The 23,542-nt window shown below is 40.6% G+C and overlaps 1 protein-coding gene across 3 annotated transcripts in view; it reads left to right on the forward strand.

The window, feature by feature from the left end:
- mgll (monoglyceride lipase) overlaps positions 1 to 23,542 on the forward strand; it is a 74,850-nt gene that overhangs the window by 38,709 nt on the left and 12,599 nt on the right. For all 3 annotated transcript variants that reach the window (XM_057818250.1, XM_057818244.1, XM_057818237.1), the window contains 2 exons: positions 13,389 to 13,499; positions 14,111 to 14,200. In XM_057818250.1, the coding sequence (XP_057674233.1) occupies positions 13,389 to 13,499; positions 14,111 to 14,200 (201 nt within the window). The remainder of the gene's footprint in view (positions 1 to 13,388; positions 13,500 to 14,110; positions 14,201 to 23,542) is intronic.

Below are 23,542 nucleotides of genomic sequence, written 5' to 3' on the forward strand. Positions count from 1 at the left end.
TTGTAGTTGGAAGAACACAAACTACATCATCTGCAGCTGAGTGACACAAATTGTGCTGGTATAGTCAAAGCTTGTTTAAAACTTACACAAATGATCCCAAATCCTCTTATATCCTGTAGATGTATACGTAGTATGCGGAATGTCAAGATTTTTTTTTTAGCTGGCTATAAGTGTGATGATGACCATATAACAAATGGGGAATTTGGAAAGTAGAGCAGTGGTAAAAATTAAGGGTGTAACGCTACATGTATTTGTATTGAATCATTTCGGTACATGGTGCTCGGTTCGGACTGAGGCGTTCCGAACAAGTTTCTGATGTAATGTAACCCTTACTTTTTGAGGCTGTGAGTTGATCGGGTTACAGTTTCTTTGTGTAGATTATATTTACTCTGTCTTCTCTACTATAATAATCAGGACCAACACGATAGGACAGTATAATTCAAAAACGTCAACGGCGCGACAACGTGGCCGCCGCGAGAACGCAGTGAAACGCGGGCGTTAAAGTCAGTCAGCCAGTGCACACCAGTCGCAGTGCGACCGCGTGTTAGACGTGTCCCAGAAGCGGCTCAACACGACACACGCGAAAAGAACGGCAGATGTCATTATTTGATGCGAGACGCGACCCTCCTGCGTCAATACTACTACCGGTAGCTAGGATCGGGCAGACCGGAAGTCATTCGTGTAAAAATACGTTGGATCCGGTCGATTTTCAAACTAATATGCAATCGTAACCCACTTTTTGAGTCCATCAGATCTCTTGAGTGGTAGATCGGGGCACAGTTGACTTGTCTTTGTTGATTTACTGCTGTCTTCTCTGCTATAATAATCGCCAACACGGCCCCGTGTTCAATACAAAAGCCTCCTACCACAACAAAACAAGTAGGAACTAATATTCACATAGGAACTAAAGTTATACAACATCAAATATACAATATAAATGAATACTACATCACATTTGTAAAATATAAACACATAATAAAATAAATAATAGCCCATTTAAATAAAATAAATTGAAATGAGCTAAAACACCTGTAAATAAACAATAAGAATAATACACAGATCCTTCTTACACAATTAAATTTATTAATTTCTGTGTGGCGCTTTAACTTGAGAAAAACCACCAATAAAGCTTTTGAAAACCGTTCATAAGAAAAAAATGATTCATTGAGGCTTCTCATTTGTAAAATACATGTTAACCCTTTAAGGTCTGGGCCTATTTTGTCTGATTTTGCATGCCTTTGAAGTTGCCTTTATATTTCAAAGACAGAATTGTTTACGATGGCCTGGTTTGGTCCCTTTTTTTGTGACACCTTGAACTTCATGTCCAAACTGTTGTTTCCTTCACTGACCAATTATAAATCATAATTTTGGGCCCAAAAAGACCAAAAATTCCAAAATCGTTTTGTCAAAATTTTTAATATTGATGTCCAATTGACAACCAAACATGCGTAACGAACCGTTTTGAAACTTTGTAATATTTATTCAACATGTTAGGATGAACATTCAACCAAAAAAATTTAGAATAAATAGTCTTTTATTTGACAATTCAACATAAACAACAGGTATAGCCATAGGCGTTTTTTGCATTTATACATGCTCTAGTCAAAACAGGTTATATACAGCAGACCAAACAGTGAAGAACAGTGAAAAAATATACCATCTAACACAAAAAGTGTTTAGAGGCCATCTCTTTATGAGTTTAGGTATTGCGGCCCATCACCTGATGAAAACTATGTACACACAATCAAGCTTCTTGAACACACATTTATATACACAAATTGAGAAGACTGATTGTGGGAAAAATATATATATATATAACATTGGGGAAAAAAGTATTTTCAAAAATATTTACAATAAACAAGTTAAAATTTTTTCAGGCATGCCACTCCGAAAAGCAGTTTCGTCCTGGAATTAGACACAGGGCTACATCACAGCCCACACTTCCATGGGGTGTCGGTCCTCTTTCCACCCTTCCATTTTCATTTCACTTTACTTTCATTGTCACTATAAATGTACATGAAACAAAAGTCAGTATTTATGAAAATAATAAAGTATAAAATAAAAATATATACAGCAATAAATAATAATGGAAATCTATATGTATGACAATAGAAATAATACCGTAGCTGAATATGTGCTACATCCCTAATCTTCATATAGAAAGAAGACCACAAATTATACTTTGATCTGATATGCACATTTTATTATTACATACACAAACACGCACTTATATTGCATCAAAATTAACTTTGTCTTGCAATATCAAAAGAAACTTTTACAGCATTAAAAAAAAAAAAAAAAAAAGTGAGTTGGCTTACCTCTGCTCGTTGATGGCGTCACCCACGTGTTCAAATCCGTCACTATCTTCACTCGAGGACTCTTCCGAAGAAGACGATGATGACGAATTTGGACCACCCTCTTCCTCAAGTTGATCAAAAAGCACAATTGCTTGCGCTAAATTTAGTTTTCCGTTCATCCTCAAAGTCACACAAAGTCGCTCGCCCGCTTGCTTGATTCAAACGGCCGTCGCTTGCCCCCTCGCTGCGTCAGAACACTCCTGCCTCTCGTTCGGTGGAACCTCGCACGGCAGTTATATTTATAAAAAAAAAAAAAAAAACGCATTTTGTGCTTCCACTGTGACTTCGAAAGGGTTCGTTTGATTTGTGTTTTTTTCATGGAGCTTCCGTTTTGAAAAAGGACAAGAAATGATGGAAATATAGACATAAACAAATGATCCATGCAGCGTTTTAATGTTTTTTTGAGAGGACAATAAAACTATAAAACTTAAATGACAATATCTCACGTTTTAGTTGGTCGATTGACTTCAAATAACACCGAGAGTAAACCGCAACTTCCGCACTTTAAAACGAGACCAACCAACGGCATGTGGGTGACGTAATTAAAACGCGAGGGTGCTTCAAAGACGATGTGCGCTGAGGACGCGCCGGCGCGTCCTTCGACTCTCAAGGGTTAAAATCTTTGTCAATGGGATTGCTTTTCTCTTTAGCACAGGACTTCTTTTTTTCTTCTTTCTTTCAGAAAGAAAGCTGACCGATATGCGGGGTCTGAAAGGCAAATTGTTGTTGGATTATCTTTAAATACCTGCTACTTTTTGAGCAGAATTCTAGCTTTGTATAAGCTAATGTTCCTATTGTTGAAAGCACAAAGGTGTGTAATAAACAACTATCACATTTATATTTTGCATTTTGTTTTCTTACTGTACCGAAAATGAACCAAACCATGACCTCAAAACCGAGGTACGTACCGAACCGAGATTTTTGTGTACCGTTACACCCCTAGTAAAAATATATCTTGGCAGTCAACAAGGAAGAAGCCAAACTCAACTGCTTAGTCTACTTTGCAAATTGGTGTTACTGATCATTTCATCACACATGCGTCTGACCTGATTGCTCTGAATAATATGGCTAAGTTAAACTGAACTAGGGCTGTAAGTGACTTTAGGCGAGAGATGATATACACCTAGTGTTGTTTTTGGCAGCTCTTTTAGATATTGTTTAAGTCTTGGTCTTTTGGACAAAAATACTTATTAGTCTGAGTCATATTTTATAATGTATTTATATTTTTAAAAAATGTTCGTGTTCGTCTAGTTTTAATCAAAAAAAAAAAAAAAAACTCAAATTTTGTCTCGTTTTAGTCGACAATTATCAAAATGTTTTGGTCCATAAACGTTTTAGTCCATCAATAAATAAATGAAAGATTTCCAACATTTTCAAATGACAAGCAGCACCTGACACATGTGTTTCACAAAAGGATGGATGGCCTGGATTCGGCACACGCTTAAGCCTGTGTGTGGAGCGGCGGAGTCGAGGGGAGGCGCAGCATATGGCATTCGTGACACAACCAAACACTGCTAAAATGCATGCTAACTAAACATATGATAAGAAAATATCACACATTGTGAACTTATGGCCAATTTTCGTCTCGTGATTTTTGTGCATCTAGTGTAAAATATGAGAATTTTATAGCCATTTTAACTTTTGTTATATTTATATAAAAAAATAATTAATCGGTATTTTATCAGGGAACAACTTTGAATTTTGTGATGCCGCTGCTCATGGAGACTCATATATGGCTAAGGTAGGGGCCTGTTTTGGTTTTACGTCAGTAGAAGCCTTGGTTTTGTAAATATTTGAATTTGAAGTTTTTGAAAATAGGCCCCCTACGAATTGGTCCCGTTTCCCGTGTCATGTCAATAGGTTATGAAGTCTATGCCCAGGTGTTAAAATGTTAACAGTCCTATTAAATTAATGAATTCCATTAGAGCTGTCCCGACTAGTCGACATAGTCGACGTCATCGATGACGTAAATCCGTCGACGAGCACAACGTCCCGTCGACGGTTAATGAAGGGTTAAAAAAAATATATGCGTGGAAAGTTCAGAATGTCGGATGCTCTGTATCCAAGCGGGGAAAGCGGCACAAAGCAAAAAAAAAAGCGCACCAGAGTGTCCAAAACATTGACTTATTTCAAAGAAACAAAGGAGGGTACACTCTTCTGTCCTGTCTCTTCAATGCCAAGCTTGGCTGCATGTCGGCCGTGAATAAACACCTCAAGCGCCGTCACCCAGTTTGTAAAAAAAAATTTTTTTTCATTTTTTGTACACCAGAGGGTGCTGTCGCCTTACTAAATAATAATGTTTAATTGACAATGGGCCTATAAGTGCTATTAGTATTGTTCTTAATGCTAACTGAAAGGTTTATTTCATGTTATGGTTTATTTTATGGTATAGAAAATTATATAAGGTTAAAAGGTCATAAATATATACAGTATATACAGTGATTGCACTCAAGGGAGAGATTGTCAATGATAAGGTAATAAATTAAGGTAAAGGCAATTCATATAGGCAATTCATTGATATATAAATAAGGTTTAAAAGGAAAAAGGTGAAAAGTTTCTGTTAATTTCTAATTGTGTTGTTTTATTTGTGTGCACCGCAGCTCTTACGGTGTGATTACATCAAGGATGGAATAAAAGTTGTAAACCATCAGTTTAAGAGAGCATCTTTTCAATCGGGACGCTACATTAGTTATTTCTGTCGGCATTTGAACTCATTGTTTATTTGTGATTTATTATTGTTATTTACGTGTTTATTTGTACTTTAATAAATAATTTAAGTGTTCCAGTATGTTTTTTGTGAATTGATAAGCGTCAACAAAAATTTTGTTGCTAAATTAGTTAAAAAAAATATATATATATATATATATATATATATATATGAATTATTAGATTAGTCGACTAATCGTAAAAATAGTCAGCTGACTAATCGGGAGAAAATTAGTCGTTTGGGACAGCCCTAAATTCCATGTTTTTATAGGACCAATATTATAGCTTCGCAGTGTTTTGACTCCGTCTGTATCCTGTTGCTATTAGTTTGGGCTGCTGCTGGTCTGTTTGTATGGATTTCTATTCATTGGTTGCCAGAATGACGCACAAAGGAGGAGGAAATGAAAGGCCACCTGTGGATTTCACTGAATGTTTTCAGAGATGCTGCTGATGTGATAGCATTCTCTGGAGACGACTCGGTGTGACCACATTTGATGCTTAGCTTTGTTGCGGCATTCTGTGTTTCCACCTCAAAATACTTTTATAACATCGATGCAGTTTTAATTCGTCAGTATGTAATACTAAGTGATTGGGATTTAACTGTACCTTGAACTGGACTAATGCTTCTATTACTACTGATGATGATAATAGCAATAGAGTAGCATTGTCATACTTTGCTCCTAATGCAAAGAATTACTCCAAGAGAAACAGGGAGTCTGTGTTGATTGGTATGCTGTGAGTATGCGTTTCATGTGTCTTTAGAAGTTTTTTGGGTGGGAACTGCTTAGTGGCTCATTTCAGCAAGCAAGCCTGCCAATGGCCAACTGTTGAATATTCACACGAGTGACAAAGAATGCTCACATAAACAACGTTGGAGCCAATTAGTCTTCAGAAGAGCAGGATGGATTCATTCGCACTCAATCATCACGCATTGTGTGTGTGTTGGATTGGCTACATTTTTTTTGTCGATGAGCCTGTTTGCACCTTTATATGATAATTCCTTATGGGTGAAGAAACCACACTAGTGTTAATTGCTTGGGCTTATGGTTGTCACAAACCTGTCATTTGTCAATGTAGTGGTGTGGATGCCAAGGTGCGGCCTTGCTCTTTCTTTAGGCTTTGTTTACATTGAGCCAATTGTCTATAGAGCAACACTACAAAAAACAGCAGGCTGGAAATACACGCCCACCTAAACAAAAGCCCGGTTGTTTTATGGTCTTGTTGGCCTCTGTGTAGTTTTCCCAGAGCTCTTTTCAGCAGAACCTCTCACCTACTTGCTTTCCACTCCTATTAGAAGACAGACAATCCTTCCTTACTGTCTTTGACAGTGGAAGCGCTTAACATCTCTCCCTCACTGAATCAAGGTCTTTGTTCCATTTTTAATTCCTTTTGTGGGTAGCTCTCAGTATCGCCTCTGTTGATTTAGTATTCAATCCAAGCTACTTTATGGAGGACTCTCATATTAAGTTGCATGAATCTATGCCGGAAAATATTATTTCAGTCTATTTAATAGATTTAAAGTAAAACTGTAACCGATGGAAACGGTTGCTGAAACTACCAAATATTGGGGAGGGGCTGAGCACATCTCGGTGCCGAATCGAAGCTGGAACATTTTTCCACTGCACAGTACTGGTTGCCTCAGTTTGGACTGTGGGTTTTCCCTCCCTGACGAGTACTGTGTGAAACTACAAGAAGCATGCTGCGTTAAACTCATAAGTTGGAATGAGATGCTAACAAAACAACAAAAGTGTAGCACCAGTTTATTTACTTCTCAGCATGTGACTCATGGCCATAGTAAGGAGACATAATAGGAGAATAAGTGCAGCAAGAAATCTGAGTCCTGAGACTGCAGCATATAATGTTACTGCATTTGGAGCTTAACACATGCACCAACAAAGTAGGCTAATTGTAATGATAATCAAAGCAAGGAAAGACTCCCTCACAAGGGTGTATACTGTGTTAATTGTATGGTAATACAGTGGTACCTCGACATACGATCGCTTCGACACATGATCTTTTCGTCATCCGATGTAAAATTTGACTCGCCATTTGTTTCTACATCCGACGACATGCTCAAAATACGACGACATGACAGCGCTGCAAACGAACGCATGGCGGTTCTGGTTCTGAGAGATTAGTGCAGGTGGTGAAACAAGGAAAAAGGTGATGCTAACCATAGAAATGAAGATGGAAATGATAGAAAAATATGAACGTTGCGTGCGAATCCGTGAACTGGCTCAACAATACGGCCGTAGAATGTCGACGATCTCCACAATCCTCCTCCGACCTCCGTTCGCCAGTCTTTATAAGTTAAGATGACAATTATGATTATGGTAACATCGCCAAAGAAATCGCTAGCTTCATCAAATTTTTATCATTTATTTCAGAACTTGTGCAACACAACACGCCTACTATTTCCCGCAGTTGACGGTGTTCTCAACAAAACATTAAAAGAGAAAGTAAAACTCAACTGCAACTCTCCCTCTCTCCGTCACGTCAGCGACGCAGTGCGTTCAGGTACAGCACGCAAAACACATCTGCCACATTAGAACTAGAGCTGAAACGAATACTGGATCAACTCAAGCAACTTGAGTTGAAAAAATGAGCCGAGTAATTTTATTTACCTCGAGGAATCGTTAAATTTGGCCAGCTCTAAGCATCACGTTTTGCCCGGACTACTTTTAATGCAAGACAACGTGCTGAGGTCACATGCGTAAAGGAAGAAGCAAAAAGAAAAAAAACCCACTGTAGCCGACAGCCGCTACAAACTATGCTGACGTTATTAAAAACTATGCCCGTATGATGCTAAGGTAGTAGCAGGTAGCGTCTGATGTGTCTCATAGATATCACATGAATATAGAACTTGATGCGAAATGACAGACTCAGTGGCGTTAGTAAACAGCCGCCATCTTTAAGCAGTAGACTTCTCAGCGCTAATAAATAAGATTAACGCCTTGCTAACTCTACGTTAGCCCTGCGGAGAGCTAGGTTTCTATTAATTATGACTACTGTCAATGCGTGGCTAACGTGTCTTACATTCAGGCTTTATTTAATCTGTAAAAACATAGCGCTGTAGAGTGATGAAGGTGGAAAATAAAACCATAATAAATCTAACTGTCAATTTTAGCTCAGTAGTCATTGCTGGATAAAACAACAAGTAGCACTGGTCCCTAATGTGCTCCAATTCAGCAGGTATCATACATTTATTTCGAACACTGCAAAAACTCTAAATCCTATCAGGACTAACAGTTTAGACTAACTTAAAACTTAACTAGAACTTAAAATAGCTTGACACAAATGGAAATTCAATTGAAACACGTGGGAAAAACACCTAACTTTTAAGTGATGTGTGTTATCAAGCATAATGACATTTTTAGGTAAGAAATAAGATTTTTTTAGAAGATCTAGAAGTTTTTTGAGTGAAAGCAGTGAATTGGTCTTTTTGGTCTTTTTTTTTTCTAGTCACATCTAATATGCAATTGTTGGCTGTTTTCAACAATGTACACCGAAAATAAAGACATTGATTGACTGAAAATGGTTCAGTATTAGACGAAATGTCTTGTTTTCTCATGTATATTTATAATTGCTCTTTACCTAAAACAAAATTTTTCATCCGATTGTAATCGATAAAATTTCAGTGGAATACTTGATTACTAAAATATTCGATAGCTGCAGCCCTAATTATAAACCGATCCGTTACATTATTTCAGAATTTATTATTTTATTATTCCGGTTTTTATTAATATTTTATTTATTTTTCTATGTGTAATTGCCATTTGTAATCATACCAGCAGTATTTATTAAGGATTTAGTGTAGCTTTTCGGGCTGTGGAACGAATTAATAAAATTACAATGTATTCTTACAGGAACATCCTGCTCAACATACGACCATTTCGACTTATTTTACAGTTAAACCATCATTTGTGCAGGACAGGAACTGTGCAGGGTAGGAACCGAGCCCTGCCACTAATACCTTATTTTTAAAAAAAGAAAAATTGACAACTTCCCCTAAAAATGTTCATTGTTACCTTTATGAATGCTTAACTGACAAACTCACACAACCTCCCTCTCCCTCTCCCTCCCTCCCTCTCCTAGGTCTTTGTTCCTCTGCGCACTTGCTTATTAAAGTTAACAATGGTTGTGTTTGATCTTGCCACAGAGGCGGACTTCAATCACACCGCATCTTTCAGTCGTTGTTTAACTTGTTAAGCACGTGTTGCATGAAGGAAGCGTGCGCTGGAATGAATGTGTGTGCGTGGAAACGTTGGGGACAGCCGGTGTTCTGACGAATGGGTATGCTTTGTACACCTGTTGTGTTGTGTCCTGGAAATAAACACTAGAAGTGATTCTGCAGCCAAGGTAGCTAAACAGAAGCATTAAATAAAGCAAAGCATTTTTCTACTACAGTACATTATTCTTGTTTAAAAATGATTCGATGATCTGCACGTGTGGTACATGATTGGAAAGCTTTAAATCTCAACTTTCTGGGGGAAGAAAAATTTTTAACAGGAGGGCATTTTTTTTTTAAAAAAAGAAATGTTTTTTAAACAGCAAAACCCTAGCTGGAGGTGAGAGCATGCGAGAGCAGAATTACAGACACCATGACTTTAACGAGATATTATCGCGTACTTATCTTGTTTCGATCCAAAAGCTCCATGTCTCATGTATCACTGAGTGTCAAGACACAGCTGTGACTGGCCGCAGCTGGATTATTTCATTTTATTTTATGGGTGAAACATGGTACTATAGCAGAAATCGCAGACATCAAGGAGTGGTCGAGATTTTCTTTTTCATATATTTACCCTTTTAAACGTTTTTTTCCCCCAATTTTTCTTTTTTCGGGTAAGTTATTTATCATCTATCATAGCAGGGAAAATGCGACAGTAACAAAAAAATACAATTTAGCGAAAGTTATGAGGTAGATATCCGTGACTTTTTTACAGACGCCATATTTTTCATTGTGACATAATTTGTTTAAAAATGGAAAATATGCGAGTGAATCATTTTTTAAAGTTAGCCATATACATTTTGTAAAGCATATTTTAGGGGGAACATTTTGAAAAAAACATGTCTAATATATGTATAATATGTTTCTTTTTTCAATGCAAAAAAAAAAAAAAATATATATATATATATATATATATATATTTTTTTTTTTTTCTTTCTTTTAATATCGCAATATAATATCGCAATATATTGCAACCCCCCAAAAAATCGCAGCAATAGTTTTTTCCAATATCGTTCAGGCCTAGTTTGTGCCATGTCATGAATAAGTAGTTGCCAGTAATATTTGTACAGGTTTGCCACTTTGCTATTTAAAATTATCAAGCAAATGTGAATATGAGGCGATAGCTCGAGCAAACAGGACATAGCTTTTTAAATTTGTGGGTTTAAATAGGAATAATAAACAATTCAGAGCTACCTGGCCTTCGGGGGGAAAATAATTGTCTCCCTTGTTAAGTTATTAATTAACTGTTGCAATTATATGTTTTTGAAAGCTGGGTCCAGGAATGTTTAGGCATCATTTTACTGGCATATATCTGTATGAAATTCATCAAATCTAAACCAAAAATAAAAAGATAGGGGGTAAATGCTGTTTTACAGCACTGTGATCACAGATTACATATTATTAAACAGTAAATCCTCACCAATAACCAGAAGCATCCAACCCTTGAGATACCGCCACGAACAACTTCATCAGCTTGCTGAATTCCATTTGAGCAACTTGCACAGCATGACTTGGCAAACAGTAGAAACAAGAAAAATATTTGTTGTGTGATGAGCTGGAAGATGAAACAGAATACAATGGAATCTGAAAATGTACTCACCTTTGTACTTTGGTTTTGATAAGAAAATACCGTAATTTTCGGACCATAAGCCGCCACTTTTTTCCCTCATTTTGAATCCTGCGACTAGTCCAGTGCGGCTTATTTGTTGATTTATTTAGTTTGATATGTAACACACTATTTGACTGCGGTGTCTTAAGACTGCCATGAGACCTTTATAATTATGACATAACACTATCATGGGCGTTAATGAATGCATATGACAGATGTCATTACATGTCATCCGGCAAATTATGTCACGAACTCTATTTATGTCTAGATCGGATCTTTTACATCCATTCAGCTTCATGATGGTTCATTTGGTCTTAGGACAGTCTGATGATGGCGCTGTCAAATAAAGTGTTGCCGGTTAATATCTTTTGGTGTAAATATCCCATAATACAGTGAGGACAGCTGCGAATTATATTTCAGTGTGGGTTATCTATGAACAAATGCCGTGTTTGTGTCAAATTTGGTGGATGGGGGCTTATAGTCAGTTGCGGTTTATAGTCCGAAAACTACGGTAAGAAAAAATTAATATTTTGTTATTTTTTTGCAGATGTGGTGATACCAAAGTTAAGCGGTTGTGTACAGTGATTGGAAGGGGCAACATTACATGTCATAGAACTGAGCAAAATTCAATGTCAGTGTTGGTGCGATATTGCAAATAAACATCTTGAAGCAACGGCCTAGGTTTGCATATGAATGGTAGGGACATAACACCACCAACTTTTTAGGATGCTAAAATTGTCCCCACCAACTTTTAAGCAACCTTATTTGCATTATTTAATGAGTTCCGTTATATAGGGAATTTAGACTGTCTTCCCATATGTTTTAAGGATGGACCATACCATTGCTAAGTGAATTATTTTCATTATGTTTATGTTTGCTAATAAAAACCAGACATTTATTCTGGAAGTTTTCAAAATGTATCTTTAGTAGTTTTTGAAAACAAAGGTTTGAATCGAACAGTGGATCACCTGAACCAATGCAAGTAAAAGTTATTATTAGTCGATACGGATTTATTTTGCATTGATCATTTAGCCCATTAATTAATTAGGTTCATATTCATGAGAAATGTGGCCCTTTGCCCCGTTCACCTAATCTGTTTGGTCTTATTAATGTCCCATCCCCAGCAAAAAGTGTACATGCAGGTTGTGCTGTTTTATCGTCCCTACCAATGTTGAGACCAAACCTTCGCCCCTTGCCTTGTAGCCAGGCAAACTCACAACAGGACGACTTTGTCTTTGAACTTTAAAATGAAAATTAAGAAACAGAAAAACATAGTCCATGTGCTGCTGGTCAAACAACTTTCATGCATCCACATGAGCTGACTTTATCTGAACTGTCTAACTTAAAAACCTGCTCCTTCCTACAACGAATCTCGTGAGTGACTACATGCAGAACGTTTCAGTATACATACTGTATATATATATACATATATTATACATATATTTGTCACATCTCAAGGTAAATTAAACACAAATTAGTTTTGTGTGAAATACACTTAAATTTCCTCATTAAAAGAAGAGCAAAGAAAATCACTACAAGCTCTTTTTAATGGAAAACGATGTTGTCACAAGTGTGACATGAAGAGCCATCATCCGATCGCAGCATATTTTTTTAAGGTTCCTCCTATGAAACAGGTCTCGATTGGATCTTTCCCAGACTTATATGTGGAATATATCCATAGCGGATGTATGGAACAATCACTCTGGCTTGCCAGGTTACAATAAAAAAAATCAAATATTGTGAAATGGTTTTGTCTTTCTTGACACGTTTTCTTGCCTTGGCTGATGTCTTATTTATTGAACGTATTCAGCAACGGTGATGGTAGAAAAGGACCTTTATGAACACAACTGATTTACAGGTCGAGAAACTGTTCAATACATAGAACTTGTTTTTAGCACATCCATGGGAGCTCGCATTCTCGTTGTCTCCCTTACTCCAAATGAACAACAGCTTTAGACAAATTGAAGCAAAACTGAGTTGTTTGAAGGTCCCCTAATGTATCCCAGACAAAACACACTCATTAATATTTACCTATTCTTGACAAGCACTTTCACATGCAGCATTCGCTCCTGTTTACTCTGTATAGTGAGTTTTATGTCATCACTTACTTTCCGTAAACATTTTATAAGTGGGGAACATTTCTACACTACCTGAGAGACCTGAATATTAAAAAATTAGATGGCTAACTATCCCAAGTAAATAAAAATATCTAAAGAAAGGATAGGTTTGTGTGTACAAAATGGGGTAATGGCTAAATAATTATAATTTCATGCACGTTTCCATCCTGGTGTGGATGTAGCCTCAGTTACATCCGATCTTTGTTGTATTTACAATTTAGGTAAACAAATTATGACAGCATAGATACATTAACTAGTGAAGTCCAATACAATAATTATAGTCAAAATGCCCGTACAGAGAAAATAAATCTAAATTTTGAATGCCATTGCCATTCTTAATACGTACATTCTCCATGATGTACTCCACATAGGGTGGCGCTATATCCATCCTCACAGCCTGCGAGAGGCCTTCTGATTTTACTGGAGTTGTTCTGATTGGTCCAATGGTCCAGATGAACCCTGATTCAGCCACACCGTTCAAGGTACATTTTATTCCATGTAATACTTTTCCATTCTTTAATTATTTTTTTTTTTGTACTGCCAAACCTTTAGACATTATTCTTCTGCCAGACAGGATCACTGTTTTTTTTTTTTTTTCCCAAATATGGTTCAAAAGATCTTTTGGCCTAAAATCAGAAAAAAATCCCTTTCAGCTCTGTCAAAGTCCAATTTTTTTCATGCTTTGAGGAAATACATTTGTACATTTGCTGGAAGAACCATTACAAGTCAGATTATGGTCCAGTATTAACTCATTAGTAACTGTAAATGATTTCCTAACAAGGTGATTAGTAGAATAGTTCTCAAATGCTCCCACTTATTTACAAATTACTTTTCCAAACATGTTACTTGTCTACTGATTTTTTTTTCTCACATAATTTAATACACAATTTAATAAACAAAATATTAAAAGAATTCTCTTTATTGCTAATAGTAGGTGTTACTGTTCTTATAATTGGAGAGATAAATTAAAACCAAAACATTCAAGTTACAATACATGTTCTTCTGGCTGGATGATGTTCACATTCTTGCTGAACCTTTTGGTGTAGTGTTGAAAATGCTGTCGAATTTATTTTTGTTTGTTCAATGTTTGCAGGTTTTCCTGGCCAAGGTCTTGAATCACATGCTGCCAAATTTAACTCTGGGCTCTATTGAGTCCAAATGGGTGTCACGGGACAAGAAGCAGGTAAGAGATATAACAGGTGACAGGATGCCAAATGCATTGTTCTCTGGTTCAATTATGACAGGGAAGGGCAGTGGAAAGTTTGAAACAATGGAATTTAAAAAGTCTCATGAGGAATTATTGCCTAATGGAATTTAAAAAGTCCCATAGGAAATCACCGCATGCAAGCGTCATGTGTGTGCCCTCGCACGTGTGTGTGACTTCTTGTGAATGATCCAAAAACACAGCTACCTGCAGTTAATTAGTCAGATTAGAACTCAGGTAAACTCATTTCAAGGAATGGTCTAAACAGTGGTAACTATCAATTGGGCACCCTACATTTTACAGTAATTTAGCAAGGGTCAACAAAACATTGTAACAGTCAAAACAAAATACAAACAGTGCAAATGAGAATTATTCCTTCTTTAAAGGAGCAATTTCCTTTGTGCCATGTTTTGAAGATCCTGATAATCTCACTGTGGTTTAGCTCGACAATATAACCAACAAAATGAGTAAATCTGCTTAGTGACATTACAACACGGCACACACTCTAAACAACTAATTTTATGTTTGGCTTTAGCAAATAATTAAATAGAATAATATAATAAAATAATAATAAAATATAATAAATAAACCTGCATTGTTGTTATAACAGTGTATCTGTGTGCCTATACTCAAACAAGGGAGCTTGCAGTTTTCTTTGATCATATTATTCACTTTCTACTATACACACTCAGTCTCACTCCCTCTGGGTGAGTTTCAAATATGTTTTTTTTTTGTGTGTGTTTATTTTGATTCTCATTAGTTTTTGTTAAGCAGCAAAATTCTCCTGAAGTAGCAGTACTACATTGTTTAAAAAAAAAATGTTTTTTTTAAAAAACCTATAGAATTTACTCAATAAAATTGAGTAACAATTTACAATCAGTTTGATAGTGTAAAGTTTAGCCAATTTTACTTAGTAAATATTACCTAAATGGGTCAACAATATTATACTCAAATAATATGGGTAGGTTTACTCAACCTTTTGGAACAGATTGTATCATTTAGTACCCTTTAAAATCGAATATTATTTACTCATGATTGTAGTGTATTTGTATTGTATATTTTACTGAATGTTTTTTTTTAATGAATAAATATCAACTTAATTATTACTATTGTTGTTAAGGTTTGTTTTACCCTAAAGTCATTGCACACAAGAGAAACATTTGATTGTCAACTGTTTTATTGACAATTTACTCATTAAGTTTTACATTTAACAAATTGTCTGCCCAATATGAATTACGTGCAAACATTTTTTCCTCATAGTATGAGTTCTAGTACAGGACAGTATTAATTGATGAGTGAAGAACACGAGGGCATCAGTCCAAAATAAGTAATATGAAAACAACATTAGTTTAAGAACAGTTTTAACTGAAAAGTGAACAATATGAGTGTGTCAAGCATCTTTCAGTTTAAGATAAAAATAAGGCAAAAATGCTGCACCATAGATGTTTGAACCCCACAGGAGCGCTATGTTGTAGAACAGGGGTCCCCAACCTATTCCACAAAGGCCCACTGTGGGTGCAGGATTTCATTCCTACCAAACAAGATGACAACACTTTTTCCCCAATCTGGTGTTTTACAAGTGCAATCAGTTGATTGCAGTCAGGTGTGGCTTGTTTTAGCAGAAGCCTCATTGGTTCAATGTCTCTGCTGGATCGGCTGGAACAAAAACCAGCACCCACAGTGAGCCTTGAGGACTGGGTTGGAGACCCCTGTTATAGAATGTTAAAGAGCATACGACATGTGAAAAAAAGTCTTAAATGGCATTATTATGTGAATTTGAATCATATTTTGAGACGATTCGACTATATACAACAATTTAGCAAAGCGCAGATGATGAGAAATTAGTCTTTTAATCTGCTGATTAGCCACGCCTACCATTATAGGGCTTTAGCGTCCCCAACAGGTGGATGACGTCAGCGGTAGACTGGGCTCATCGGTTTTACTATTCAGCCCATTGAGGGGGAATTATTCAGAACGAGGAAAACGTGACGAAGAGAGCCGCAAAACGTCATTGTTTCAGTCTCTCTACTCCAATATTTTTACAGGATATTCTTTTTATCCAAGTATTTATCCCCAATATCTATATAAATGGCTTGAGAAGGATCAGTCAGCCCGTCGAGGGGAAACTATTCACAACGAGGAAAACGCGACGAAGAGAGCTGCAAAATGTCATTGTTTCTGTCTCTTTACTTTAATATTTTTACAAGATATTCTTTTTATCCAAGTATTTTCCCCAATTGCTAAATAAATGGCATGGTCATGACACAAATGACACAAATAACAGTCTTGTGCTAAATGGAATATGAAAAAATAAAAATGCATTTATTCAGGACGACATGGCAAAATTACTCCATAATGGTCAAAACTGTCGACTTCACCGTTACTGTCGCACCTCCCGAACGATATTTTATGACACCTAAATCGGACATACTGTATGTCATTTCCCTTCCCCGGCTTCGGAGAATGTAAACAAACCAAAAGGCGTGACAGCTAGTCGACATGCTAACCCGAACCGAGTGACGTTTCAAAGTCTTCGAAGCGTAAAATCACACATAACTCGCCTGGATTATTTGACATGATGACTGAGTTGTCGATTGTCTTCGTGGATCGGCAAACCGCCCGGCGGAGAGCAATTTACAGTTCGTTCCCCGGAGGATGGTGGCTGCAGTTGTTGTGCAGCTAACGTGCTAATGTGCATGAGGAGAGCTTTTTACATGCCTATCAATGATCAAACGTAAGTAGTCCTTTATTTAAAGAAAGTTTGTAGTGTTTATTTTGTAATAGCTGTATTAATATTTGACATAATACTAAACAAGATGTTTACTCACTTCCTCGTAAGTCCAATGGTCCAACTGTAGTCGGGCTTGTTTTGACCAATATCCACGGTGAATGGGAACCTTTTAAAACTCCAAAAAGGCGCATACGCCTCTCCCTCATACAGAATGATTTTTCTGCAGCCGTTTGGCTGGCGTGATGCGAAAAATAAACGTATTAATCCGCAAAATCAGCTGAATCCTTCGTCCTCATACACAACAGTACACTGTAGCGTGAAGAGGACGTTTTCTACCGTACATGTCACAGCGCCCTCCTCCTCAATGCAAGACCGAAGCCGGAAGTCACTCATTTTCATGGCGCGGGATTAAAAAAACTAAATAAATATAGCGATCGCTTCCACACACATCCAAGCGGTCCATATCATTCAGGAGCAGGGGTCGCGTTAACCGAATATTTTCCGTCGTTGACCGGTTTTTTAAAACGGTGACGGAAAAAAAATGAAGTCCATCTGTCACTTTGACAGGTTGCAATTCACACCCCAGACCACAGGGTGGCGAGCGAGCATATTAATTAGCTATTGTCTCTCTTGATGCATGACGTCGTTGGCCTTACTTGGAAAAATGTCAAGGCAACTGAGTGTCCGAAGTTTCTTCAAAAAGCCCCAAAACGACGATGGTGTTGATAAAAGAGGTGAAAAAAGAGGGACTGGTGCAGTGGAGGATGAAGGATGACAACGAATCAAGTGAATCGCCGGTTCACTCCTCACTGCGGCGAGCAGTTGAAAACACCGCCAACTACTAAGAAGGGCAGAATTGGTCACACGGTGAAAGCGGCATAAAGCCAAAAAAGCGGACCAGACTAGCCAGAGCCTGAAATTATTTCAAGGAAAATATGGAGGGTGCCACCACTGTGTGTACTCTTTTTGCTAAGCTGAGCTCGCATACCACGGTAGCACATCGGCTATGAAGGAACACTTGACGCGCCATCACCCAGGTGTATTTCGGAAGACAACAGGAAACAACAAGCTAGCGGATTGTAAGTCCATACAACTTTCTAACGATTTTTTTTTTTAAATTTAAGTTGCCTTTATGTGCGTCGTATCAACGTGCATTTTTATTTAGTAATCATAATACATTAAAGTATATATATATATAAAAAATGGAATTATATATTTTATTATTAAATGTATTAGGATCATTGAAGGTCCCACTTGGGGGGGGGGGGAATATATATATATCCCGTATATACATAATATAATAAAAATACATATGGAAACACAGCACTGGCCTGCTCACTGTAATCCATGACTGCACTAATGTTACTTTATATTATGCATCAAGATATAGTCATTTTAAAAATTTAAGTGACTGGTAAAAATAGATTGTGACCGGATTTTTATGACCCTGTCAGTCAAAATGACAGACAACGAAAAAGTCTAGCGCAACCTCTGTTCAGGAGCATAAAATACCGCATGTATTATGAAATATGCTTTTTCGTGTCACGTGCACTTTAAACTACAGTGCAAAATAGTTTAATGAAATTAATGTGCAAATTTAAGAAATAAAAGTAAATGAAATACATTATTAGGAGAAAAGACTACGTGGAGCAGGAGTCACCAACTCAAGTCCTCGAGGGCACCAGTCTGTTTTCCACGTCTCCCTCCTTCAACAAACCTGAAAAAAACAATCAGGATCATTATCAAGCTATTGGATAGCTTGCTGATGAGTTTTTCCCTAATACGTATTGGCTAATCCGAATTGCGATGGACTCTACTGATTGCCACCATTACTGGCTGTTTACACGCCTCAGCAGCAGCCCAGAGTCACTCAATTTAAACAGTAACGTTAGCTGCTGCGGACGGCACACCTCAGAATTGGTGGAGTACTTCCAGTCGTATTGCTCAAATTACACAATAAATACCCATTTAAAAGTTTCCACTGACTTTCTGCTTTCCATCACATGCACCGCGCTCAACCAAACTGTTGTGCACCATGTAGGCTATGCATGTCCCTGTTACGTTTCTGGGTGAGCGGGGGACCCAGATGCAGAGAGGAAGGCAAGGTGGCAGAGTTAACAATTGTTTATTGCAGAATATAAAGATGGTCTGTGTCCAAAAAGTCAGGCGGCAGTTGTTGAGTGACCAGGCAAGTTGTCAAGGCAGGCGAGTAACATAGAATCTGTAAGCAAGGCAGAGTGAGTAGAATATCAGAAATACTTGGAACAAAGCAAATGCTAGCGTCACAAACTCGTAGAGTAGTTGATCTGGCGATGAAGTGATGCCAGGGACTGGCTTAAGTAGGCTGCTAACGATGATCGATTGCACCTGGTCCCAGGCTCACCCATCTGCCCAATCCTGCAATCAAGACACACACGCACGCACACACACACACAAACAGGGAGGAGCAGGGCTCAGGAGACTGAGGCCCTAACAGTACCCCCCCTTGGCGCACCAGCCAGCCGACCAGGGTTCCGACGGTGAAAGTCACGGATAAGGGACCGACACAGCACATGGCGGGCGGGGACTCAGCTGCGCTCCTCAGGCCCGTAACCCTCCCAGTCCACCAAGTACTCGAGACCCCGACATCGTCGGCGGACGTCCAGCAGCCTCCTGACAGTGAAGGCGGGATGCCCATCGATGAGCCGGGGAGGAGGAGGAGCTGGCACCGAAGGAGACAGCGGACTGGATGAGACTGGCTTTATTTGGGACACATGGAATGTGGGGTGGACTCGAAGAGAGGCAGGAAGCTTGAGGCGGACAGCGCTTGGGTTTACGATTGCCACGATTTCGTACGGACCCACAAAACGCGGCGACAGTTTTCTGGACTCCACTTTGAGGGGGAGGTTATGGGCATTGAGCCAGACCTGCTGTCCGACGTTGTAGGTGGGCGCAAGTGTGCGGCGGCGATCGGCCTGCGCTTTGGAGCTTGAGGCTGCGCGGAGCAGGGCCGTGCGGGCAGTCTTCCAGACCCTGGCACACTTGCGCATGTGGGCTTGAACTGATGGAACAGCACATTCCATCTCCTGCGACGGAAACAGGGGGGGCTGGTAACCTAATGAACATTGAAAGGGGGACAAACCAGAGGAAGCGCTTGGCAGCGTGTTGTGCGCATACTCGACCCAGGCAAGATGTGAGCACCAGGAATAGGGATGCGTGCTGGTCATACAGCGCAGGGCCGACTCCAGTTGTTGGTTGGCTCGTTCTGCTTGCCCGTTAGTCTGTGGGTGGTATCCGGAAGACAGACTGATCTTGACGCCCAGGGCTGCACAGAAAGCCCTCCAGACTTGGGAGACGAACTGGGGGCCACGGTCAGACACAATGTCAGCAGGGATTCCATGAAGACGAAAGACGTTGTTGACCAGCAGGTTTGCCGTCTCCTTAGCAGATGGGAGTTTGGGTAATGCAAGGAAATGAGCAGTCTTTGAGAAACGGTCTATGACTGTGAGTATGACTATTACCCTTAGATGGCGGGAGACCAGTGACGAAGTCAAGAGCAATGTGCGACCATAGGCGGCCAGGAACAGGAAGTGGCTGAAGAAGACCGGAACTGGGCTTGGTGGAGGTCTTATTACGGGCGCAGACTGTGCAAGCTGCCACAAAGGCTTTTGTGTCCCCTTCCATGGACGGCCACCAGAATCGCCGTCTGATAAAGGCCAGTGTTCTACGCACACCAGGGTGGCATGTCAGGGGTGTGGAGTGCCCCCACTCCAGCACCTGGGCCCGGACAGAATCAGGCACAAACAAACGGTTCTTGGGGCCTCCCCCTGGATCTGCTTGTTGCGCTTGGGCCCGCTTGACCACCGACTCGATCTCCCAATTGAGAGATGCCACAAAACAGGAAGGGGATAGAATGGGTTTGGATTCTGATCTTTCACCATCGGGCGCGAACTGGCGGGACAGTGCGTCAGGCTTTATGTTCTGAGATCCTGGACGGTAAGAGAGTGAAGGAGAAGCGGTCGAAGAAGAGCCCACCTTGCCTGCCTGGAGTTCAGTCTCTTGGCCGACCGAATGTACTCCAGGTTTCGATGGTCTGTCCAGACGACAAATGGGTGCTCTGCCCCTTCCAGGAAGTGGCGCCACTCCTCCAAAGCAAGCTTCACTGCCAAGAGCTCCTTGTCGCCAATGCTGTAATTGCGCTCTGCCGCCGATAGCCTGCGGGAAAAGAATGCGCATGGGTGTACCTTGCTATCCTCCGAGCGCTGGGAAAGCACGGCTCCCACGCCTAGATCTGAAGCGTCCACCTCGACAATGAACTGGCGTGTTAGGTCAGGGTGACAAAGGATGGGTGCAGAACTGAACCGCCTCTTGAGATCACTGAATGCTGCTTCCGCTGCGGCAGTCCACTTGAATGGTACTGACGGAGAGGTGAGGCCCGTGAGGGGGGCAGCAACCCGGCTGTAGTCCCTGATGAATCGCCGGAGGAAGTTCGCAAATCCCAAGAAGCGCTGCAGGGCTTTCCGTGAGACTGGTCGGGGCCAATTAGTGACAGCTGTCACTTTGGCGGGGTCCATTTTCAATTCTCCCTCAGCGACAACAAAGCCAAGGAACGTGGTATGAGCGACATGAAATTCGCACTTCTCGGGTTTGACGTAGAGTTGGTTTTCAAGTAGCCTTTGGAGCACCTGCCAAACATGACCTACGTGTGCTGTGAGGGAATCTGAAAAAATAAGAATGTCGTCCAGGTAAACACAAATACGCCTATCATGTCCCGCAGGACGTCGTTGACAAGGCACTGGAAGACGGCAGGCGCATTAGTCAAACCAAAGGGCATCACCAAATACTCGTAGTGGCCACGATGAGTGTTGAAGGCCGTCTTCCATTCGTCCCCCTCACGGATGCGGACCAGATGGTAGGCTTGGCGCAGGTCGAGCTTCGTGAAGACTGTGGCACCATGAAGGGAAGCAAAGGCAGAGTCGATAAGAGGAAGTGGGTACCTGTGTTTGACTGTTATGCTGTTAAGGCCTCTATAGTCAACACAAGGTCGCAGGGTCTTGTCCTTCTTGCCTACAAAGAAAAAGCCAGCCCCCACCGGCAAAGAAGATGGACGGATCACACCAGCAGCCAAAGATTCCGAGATGTATTCCTCCATGGCTTGGCGTTCCTGGCGCGAGATGTTGAACAGCCGTCCACTGGGAAGAGGCGCCCCAGGCTTCAAGTCGATGGCGCAGTCATAGGGCCTATGAGGTGGTAGCGACTTGGCACGGCTTTTGCTGAAAACAGGTGCAAGATCGTGATAACAGGCTGGAACAAGGGACAGATCTACCTGCTCTGGGGCTGGTTGTGCAACAGTGACCCCGGCGGCAGATCCCAGGCAGTTACTGAGGCAAAAGTCGCTCCAAGCCGATTCGCTGCCTTCCCTCCAGTCGATATTGGGGTTGTGGGTCTTAAGCCAAGGCAGGCCGAGAACTAAGGGCACTTGAAGATTCTCAAAAACATAAAACTTACTTCTCTGTGGTTTCCCGAGAGCACTAAGGATAAGGAGGCAGTCTCCTGAGTCACACAATATAACAGGTCGCCATTGAGGGCTTGAGCCTTGATCGGCGTTTTTAGGGGAAGTAGAGTGATCCCCATCTGGTCGACCAGGGCACGGTCAATTAGATTATCGTCTGCACCAGAATCAACAAGGGCATATAACGGGATAGATTGTTCTCTCCAACAAAGCATGGCAGAAAGCTTTAAACATGCGATTGTTATGGTTTGATCGTGACTCACCGAGCTGTTCTTGTTGGAGAGTGGAGTGGCCCTCCTCCCCGACCGCACAGGGCAGTTGATGACAAAATGGTTTTCACCCCCACAGTAAAGGCACAAATTGGCACACCGCCGGCGCTCCCTCTCCTCAGTGGAGAGCCGGGCACGTCCCAACTGCATCGGCTCAGGTCCTGCGCTAGGGCGTAGAGTAGACGGGGAGCCGTGCCCTCCATGGAATGAAGGTGTGAGTGGGACATGTGGCTGGGTGGACGAGAAAGCCAGTGGTCCCAGATGTCTGAAACGTTCCCTGTGGCGCTCACGGAGACGACAATCTAGGCGGATGGAAAGGTCAACGAGCTGGTCGAGGTCAGCAGGCTCATCCCGGGCGGCCAACTCATCCTTAATTGAGTCGTTAAGCACACCCCGGAAGATCTCCTGGAGTGGCACATTGTTGAAGCGACTCTCGGCAGCAAGCGTCCTAAAGCGGATTGCAAATTCTGCTACGCTGTCTGTGCCTTGCTGGAGCGACATGAGGCGCTTCGCTGCCTCCCTGCCGCGCACTGGGTGATCAAACACCTTTTTCATTTCCTCCGTAAAGGCGTGATAGGAGGAGCAGGCAGGAGAGCACCCCTCCCATGTCGCTGTAGCCCATTCTAGCGCGGCACCACGAAGGCAGCCAATGAGGTATGCTATTTTGGCATCTTCAGAAGCGTACGTGTGGGGCTGCTGCGTGAAAACGAGTGCACATTGAACTAAAAAGGCTCGACAAGTCCCCAAGTCTCCGTGATAAGGAGCAGGTGCCGGGACAAACGGCTCTCTGGAGGTAAAAGGGGCTGTGTAAAGCGACTCCGGAGCAGGTG

Source organism: Corythoichthys intestinalis, chromosome 2 (genome assembly GCF_030265065.1).
Source record: "Corythoichthys intestinalis isolate RoL2023-P3 chromosome 2, ASM3026506v1, whole genome shotgun sequence".
NCBI classification, from domain to species: Eukaryota; Metazoa; Chordata; class Actinopteri; order Syngnathiformes; family Syngnathidae; genus Corythoichthys; species Corythoichthys intestinalis.